Source organism: Arachis hypogaea, chromosome 19 (genome assembly GCF_003086295.3).
Source record: "Arachis hypogaea cultivar Tifrunner chromosome 19, arahy.Tifrunner.gnm2.J5K5, whole genome shotgun sequence".
Lineage (NCBI taxonomy): Eukaryota > Viridiplantae > Streptophyta > Magnoliopsida > Fabales > Fabaceae > Arachis > Arachis hypogaea.
In genome coordinates this window covers 24,763,487-24,771,302 of record NC_092054.1, presented here as the reverse complement: position 1 = coordinate 24,771,302, position 7,816 = coordinate 24,763,487, and the positions used below count along the sequence as shown (strand labels likewise).

At 28.1% G+C, this 7,816-nt stretch overlaps 1 protein-coding gene across 1 annotated transcript; it reads right to left on the bottom strand.

The window, feature by feature from the left end:
* Positions 1-4,540: 4,540 nt before the first annotated feature.
* On the bottom strand, positions 4,541-7,816 carry LOC112779555 (galactinol synthase 1). Its single transcript, XM_025823855.3, has 3 exons — positions 7,103-7,816; positions 5,424-5,882; positions 4,541-4,963 (listed from the first exon to the last, which is right to left on the bottom strand). Exons 1-3 carry the CDS (start codon positions 7,439-7,441, stop codon positions 4,769-4,771), a joined length of 993 nt encoding a protein of 330 aa, XP_025679640.1. The 5' UTR covers positions 7,442-7,816; the 3' UTR covers positions 4,541-4,768.

Genomic DNA, 7,816 nt, shown 5'->3' with positions numbered 1-7,816 from the left:
AGGTAACTCTTTGACTCAATAATTAGGTATATCTCCAATTTTTGTCATCCCTATATTTATGGGTATGCATAAATCCGAATTAGGGTTAGAAAATTTGGAGCTTTTGTCAAAGTGAGTAAGATTATGTTAATTGACAATATTAGTAGCTCACAAATATCATTATTGTCATATTTCTATAGTTGTAGAGTTACTGGATATCATTTGGTAGCTCGTTAACGCACTCAGAGTTGCTTCCAGTTCCTTAGAATCAAGTTGTGAGTGAATATTATGTCTATAATTATTTTTAAGTATATTATTATCAATATTTAAATTGAATCGTTATTTCTAACATTTGAAAATATTTTATTGTTGTGATTTTTGAATTATTGGAATGAATATTGATTTTTTGAAAAATTAATAATTTTATAAAAAAAATACACAGGACGATATTTATATATTTTATAAAACATATATATTTTCTTACTTGACTTTATTAAACTTTAATTAAATTTTAGTATGCATTCTTATATATATTTGATTTATTATAAAATTTAGTAATATGTTATAAGTATTAGAGATTTGTTATAAGTGATTTGGTTTGGATTGGTCGGGAGACTCTGACTAAAAAATCGTAGTTAACGACAGTTATGACGTTAATTTAGATGCATTTAACTCAGACCTCAATTAGCAGGGGCGTTGCTAGCCCAACGTGTAGGCCACACATTGGATCTGTTATACCGTACGGGCACATTAGAGGAAAGGGCTACCCTTAGAGGTGGAGTCACCCTAAGTGTGTAATATTTTATTTGATTTGACTTTTGGAATGAGAACTCCCATTTCAGTTCATTCTGTTTAATTATTTATCTATTTATTTGCATAATTAATTAATATGAATTTCTCATATTTAGAAAGAAATATAATTTTATGGTAAAATTTGTATAGTCTCGTGTGGGTTATAGATGTAATGTTTGCTCACTGAGTTGCAAAACTCACCCTATTATATTCTCATGTTTTTCAGATACAGGAGTCATTTCAGGTTCCATTCCACTTGTCCCTCAGTAGATCTTAGTCATTTCGGTGAACCCTTCTTCTTTCCAAGGACTAAGTAATTAATTATGTAATGGAACCTTTCCTCAGAATCTAGATTATGTCAATGCTCCATATGCCATAGCAGAATTTTTGTGTGAGTTATGTTATTTTGAATCTCGAACTGTTTAGATAGTAATTATAATTTGATTATATAAGACTTATGGATTTAACTATATACTCTAGTTATCAACTTAAGTATTTTGGACATGTTAGGTTGTGGATATGATTAGATTATGTTATTGTTGTCTTTGGAAATGGATGTTTATTATTGATACAAGAAGATAATATTTATATTGGTAAGGTCCTAGAAACAAAAAAGATTTTGTCCATTTTTCTAAAAATTTGATCGTTTGACTTGCCCAAAGATTTGTTCCTTGAACGCCAGTCATGGCTTAGTTCAGGTCACGACAATTTGATTCCAACACTATGACTTCTTTTGTCCCATCATAGTTTGTGTGACCAAAATAAATAAATAAATAAATATTGAATACTCCAGTAGTTTATACTACCTAACATAAATATATAGCAGATTTTAAGTCTTGGTTATTCTAACGTGCAAATAGGTTGAATGTGCAGGAAGAGCTAATTCATCCCAAAGTAGATGAGAGATCGCTGCATGTAACAAATTTCAGCACCCAGCCATAGATGAGGTTAATGGTAGATTTGTTGATTTTCATGCGGCTATACTCAGATTTAAAACATGAATATAACCCATATAGTAAAATATAAGAACCCGTATAGTTATATATGTGAGTTTATCATAAAATACTTAGAATTAAAAGGTATCCCATTTATCTGAAAAAAAAATTCAATACACATCATCCCATACCAGAAAATTATTGTAGAATATAAATCGTCAATCACTCGATAACCCTTATTAACGAAGGTAATTCTCAAAAATCAATATTTAGAGAACCCAAAACACATCATAAATAAAATAAAAACTTGAAAATTACACTATTGAAACTTTTCACCTACCAACAAGTTGTAGATGGAAATCATGTGTCCTACTATTATATTCTCACTCATGTATGTTTTATCAACATGAATTAGACATGTGTCCATTTAAATTTTTGTTATTATTAATTTGATGATTTTATAAATTTCTTTTTAATAAGTATGTAATTCTTATTGACAGAACGGATAGAAACATAATAATGAGATCAATAATCTCAATTATTTTTATGTTATTTACAAAAAATAAATTAGCAATAACACATTTACGAGATTTATTTAAAAATGAAAGGTTTTGTTTTTTCTTTTTTTAAACAGAAAGCTCAATATAACTAGAGAAAACAACCAGAATACAGAAAAAAACATAACAAAATTAAAATATTCAATCCATAATTATTTTTGGTATTGTCATTAACAGATATACGGTCAACATCATTCTACTTTTAATAACTCTTAAGCGATCTCTTGATATCTTTCGTGACACTTGTTCTTTTTTTTAAAAATTATTTCATTTTTTTCCAACAAAACCTTTCAAATAAATATAAAAAGACCAATCAACTACTTCTTGCACTCGTCCTTCTTCACAAGTATTTTCTACCAAAAATAATCAACCAAAGACACTACACCTACTAAATAAACTCACAATCAAAGAATAAGTAATGGTTATTGCCAACTTTTGTTTACATAATATACAAGTATTATCATTATCATCAATAACACGTAGTCTACACATTTTTTCAGTTATTAATTTGATTGACAGTAAAATTCATGAAGATGTGGTTGGTGCTGCAATGTGACTGGCGGCGCGACAGAGATATGGCAAAGAGGATGGTCATTAGTTGTTGGTGGATTGAAAATGGTTTACTCTTGCATATCATTAAAATATATTGAGAGGCTGAACTTTTAAAAAATAACCAGGATCAATTTTCCTTCTCTTTATAACAATTTTTAAATTTTAAATAAAATAAATTAATTTAAAATGTGACATATATTGATTAGAAAGATTAAATTTTCTTGATTACTCTCAGAATGACTAATAATATAACTCCTTTTTTATCCTCAAATCCACATGAAAGTAGAATGGCAAATCAAAGAAAACTATTTAACAAGACCATAACTCTGGTGGCCAAGCTTATAGTATAGGAACTATGGGTGACTTATAGTTGACCATCAAATGAAAAGTGACACTTGTCACAGTCCAAACTTTGATCTTGTATATAATTAGACAGGAAACTATGCTTATGGGTATTTCAATGTAAGTAATCAATAGTTTTTCACAATAGAGATAAATTTGGAAATATCAGAAAAACCAAAGGCTACACCAGTGGAACAATTTTTTCATTTGGGGGTGGGGGTTTTGAAGTCCGGTAAACAAACATAAGTGAGCAACAAAAAAATGAATCGGATATACTGTTGTAGGTTTTAAACTTAAAGCCGAAGTTCCATGCTGTTGCATGGAATGCTGGTATTTCTCTAAAATTGTGAAACCTCTTGTTATGGGTTAATTGACCAATTAGTCCAACTCTATACTGGGCATTGGGTTTGGACACATGTAGAAGGAGAACTCTAGTAATGATTCTCTTACTTTTTTTTTTTAATTATTCTAAAAAAACCGTTAGAAAAATTTAATTATTAAAAGAAACATTTAATATCAAAATTATTAAAAATATCAAATTTTTTTATAATATTTATAATATTTAAAAAAAAAATTAAATCTTTTTATAAAAAGACATATATTTTTAATTATTTTTTATAATCTTTATATTAATAATTTTTTTTAATTTTAGTAATTTTTATTAATTATTTATTTATTTATTTTTTATTTTTGTAATTTTTCATATTTTTTTCTCATTAACAATAGAAACTCAATATAAAAAATAAAAAATATAAATAATTAATAAATAATTAATAAAAATTATTAAAATTTAAAAAAAATAAAAATTATAAAAAATAATTAAAAATATATTTATTTTTATATAAAAAAATTTATTTTTCTTTTTAAATATTATAAATATTATAAAAAATTTAATTTGTTTAATAATTTAGATATTAAAATTTTTTTTAATAATTAAATCTTTTTAACAGATCTTTAAAGTAAGTTTTCTTGTTTTTTTATTTTTTTATTTCATTTTATTTGCGTGTCTTTTTCTTATATTTATTTGTTAATAATTATTGTTTATCTTTAATTAAATGATTATTTTTTTTATTTAATTTATTTAAATACAATTAATAATAATTAGATATTTAATTTATTAAATGTGTTAATAGTTATTCTAATATTAAAATTTAAAAAATAATTTAAAATAAAATATTTTTTTATTTTATTGAATTAATTTTAGAATCTATTATTCATATTATTTATAAAAATTATTCTCTTACAAAATGTATCTATTATATCCTATCACGGTCATGATGCTGGTCAACACCATCTACCTTCCATGTGTCACTCTTTGATTCGTCAATCGGGAACAAATATTAACATTAGGAGTTTAGGACGCATAACTGGGGACCGAAGACATACCACAAAGTAATAACTTGATTCATCCTTTTTTTTCGTACATCATTGCCCAGAAATATTACAACGGCAACAAAAATCACACTTACAGAAACAAAATAGACAAGTTTATAATCAAAACCGAAGAACAAAACATCACAAAAATGCTGAAATGTAGAGCTCGCTTAAGCTCTGCTATTTCCAATGCTAAAAGAACTTCCCTTTTGTTTTGTTGTACCTGAAGGCGCTCAATTAAGCTGCAGAGGGTGCAGCTATATAGTGAAGTTGAGCAGCCTTCGGTAAAGCCACAACAAGGGGGTCCACATCTGGCTTCTTGTAGTCAAGCGAAGAGTCATTGTATATATCCCACCACTTCTGCACCAGCTTCTTTATGTCCTCTCTCTGCATATTCTCTTCCTTTCCTGTGTACCTCCATGGCTTTGATCCCTTAAATAAACATAAACTAATCATGAGTTCACACAATTCTACCAAATTAATTATAACCAAAAAAACCGAGATAAATGAAAAGAGTTTTGTCTATGCCATTGTCTTCAATGTCCTCCTAAATGTGAAGAAAAAAAAGGGTAATTAATATTTTATTTAGTTCATGTTCAATATCTAATTTTTTTTCTATTTTTATCCTAAGATAATTAAAATATGTAAAAGTAAATGTTTAATTTAGTTATTAAAACTATAAATTTGATACCATCCCTAATTTTTCATAACCTTGTTTAATTTATTTTTTAAAATTCTATTTCGTAATTTAATTTAATTGTATAACAAAATGTAATTTAAAAAAAAATTGTTATGAATCAATATTTTTAGTAAGAAGAAGTAATTAGTATTATTAGTAAACAATGACAATCAACGAGAAATCCAAAAAGCGATCAGAATCTGATGCACATACCGCAGCACAATAATGGACAACCTTAACTTTTTGAAGGTCCACATTCTGAGGGTGACGCCAGAGCATAGCAAGGACAAGGTTGTAGTCCAAAGGAATTGGCTTATAAATGTTCCTGAAATACATATTAAGAAAATCCTGCTCGGCAAACGGGGTAGGCGTGGTGACTTGAAGTGTTGCGAGCAAGTGATGGTAGGTTTGAATGCTAGGCTCAAACACAAACATGCCAGCGTTGAAGTAAAGGGAAGGTGATTGGCCCAACTCCTCAATTGGCCACTTCACTTTCTGAGGGCACTGTTGACAGTAACCGATCTTGTATTGTGGTGTGTGGCTCCATGTCTTCTCGCAGAAGCAGTCCATCACAGCGTACAAGTTTCCATCAGGAACATCAAACAGCTCGTCAATGTTTTCGTAAACTTGAATGTCTCCGTCCAAGTAAATCATCTTCTTGTATTCCATAAACTGTAACATCATCATCAACACACCCTCAATACTTGGTCAAATGTTAAATTCACTTTAAATGAAAATTTTCTTTAGGATTTTTTATTCACAACTCTTTTAGGATATCAAATTGTCAGGTTGTTTCTCTATTTAGATCCTTTACCAATCCTCTCGCTTAAAACTCTAATTTACCCTAATTCACCTCTCACTAAAATTATATTAATTCTATGCATTAAAGGTATTTATGTCATTGCAAGAAATATATCTATATGTCATTCATCAAAGTATACTAGGAAGACCAAACTTAAAATTATATTATTTAATTTAATATTTAGAATTATATATATAATATCTGTCATTATAGACTTATTATATCTAAAATTATTTATTTATTTCAACAATAATTATAGAGTACAGTACAAAATAAAGAAACTATAGATTTTTTAGGTGAATTTTTATTTTCTAAATAATTTTAAAAAAATATTATATATCTATTAAAATTAACTACTAAAATTAGATAATATATATTTATATACATATATATGTATTGTTTAACTTATTTTTAATATATATTTTATATTTTGACATATTAATTTTGATAGTTGATTTTTAATATACATCTAACCAATATATTTAATTATTTTATAAATTAAATACACACCTATAGATGCAGTGTTTTTTTTTTTTTTTTGGTGTCATAGACTCAACGTTTTTAATCAACAGAAATACATAAGCTAAAAAAAGTTAAAATAAAAAATACGAGCTATTAATAATTTAAGATGTGTATAGCAGTAAAAAAAAATAAACTTATAAAAGAATAAAATGCATCACCAAAACAAGAAGTGTGTACTTACTACTTAGCCTTAACTTTTCTTTAAGTGAGCATATTAATTAGTTTATTAAAAAATATACCATTCCTGGCAAATGCCGGAGTAGAAGTATTTTTCATAATTACAAGTAAAACTGATATTCCGTATTTATTTTGACTAATGTTGGATAATTAATATTTTATATTTATTTACATTTGAATTAATATTATTTTTTAATTAAAAATATTGACTCTCTTTATTTAACGTATAAAATCTAGAAAATAAACTATAACAGTATAACCTTCGATTGCCTTTATATAAAGTCCATAATAAAAATAATTAAATAATTTAACAAATTTAACTAAAGTTTTATTAACTGTTTTTTAACTATGTACTTCACGTCAATATGTGAGTCTCCATTTAACAACATACCTCCCAAATACGTAGTTTGGAGTAGTTGATGACGTAGTAGGCCATGGCAAACTGTGTGTGGTTCTCAGGTGGATAAAGAGGTTCGATCTCACGAAGAATGCACCCTTGAGACTCCAATATCCTACGGTGCTCTTCTGGTACATCAGGTAGAACAGCGACCACCAATGGGTACGCACTCTTCACCTTCCTCAACCCTTTTGCCAAACCCACCACACCTTTCACGTAATCACCGTTCCCTGCCAGGAACGTCACGTACGCACAACTCGGAACACTCGCCTGTTTTGTGATCCCTGCCGCACCGGATTTCACACTGCCCTGAACTAGTTCTGGGGTAGCCATGTGTAACTAATTGAAGAGAACAATGAAACAGAAAGAGAGCACTGCACAACAATGTTTTGTTTTCAGGTTGATTGTCAACTCTTTCCTAGCATGTTCGGAAGAGGGAGGGTGTATATATAGAACAACGAAATGGGTTCTACGGTTATACCGTTGTTTATTCTGATGTTACAATAATCCTTTGCTAAATTAACAATTAGCATTTTTTCACCTGAATCACATGTAGCTGTTTATTACAATTTATTGAATCTAAGGTTTCAGTTTATTTGTTAAACAATTTGAAGAAATAAAATATTTCAACCACAAGGGTAGGGCGTGGTCCCTTAACAAAATTAAATGGTAGGAGGTTGGATCACCATTACCATCGAGTACGGTCAT

Bases quoted from the DNA above. Each gene is read 5' to 3' on its own strand.
- LOC112779555 (XM_025823855.3), bottom strand. From the start codon at position 7,441: ATGGCTACCCCAGAACTAGTTCAGGGCAGTGTGAAATCCGGTGCGGCA. The intron at 5,883-7,102 runs GTATGTTGTTAA...ATGATGTTACAG, and splicing joins CCAAACTACGTATTTGGGAG to TTTATGGAATACAAGAAGAT. The intron at 4,964-5,423 runs GTATGTGCATCA...TGTTTATTTAAG, and splicing joins TTGTCCATTATTGTGCTGCG to GGATCAAAGCCATGGAGGTA.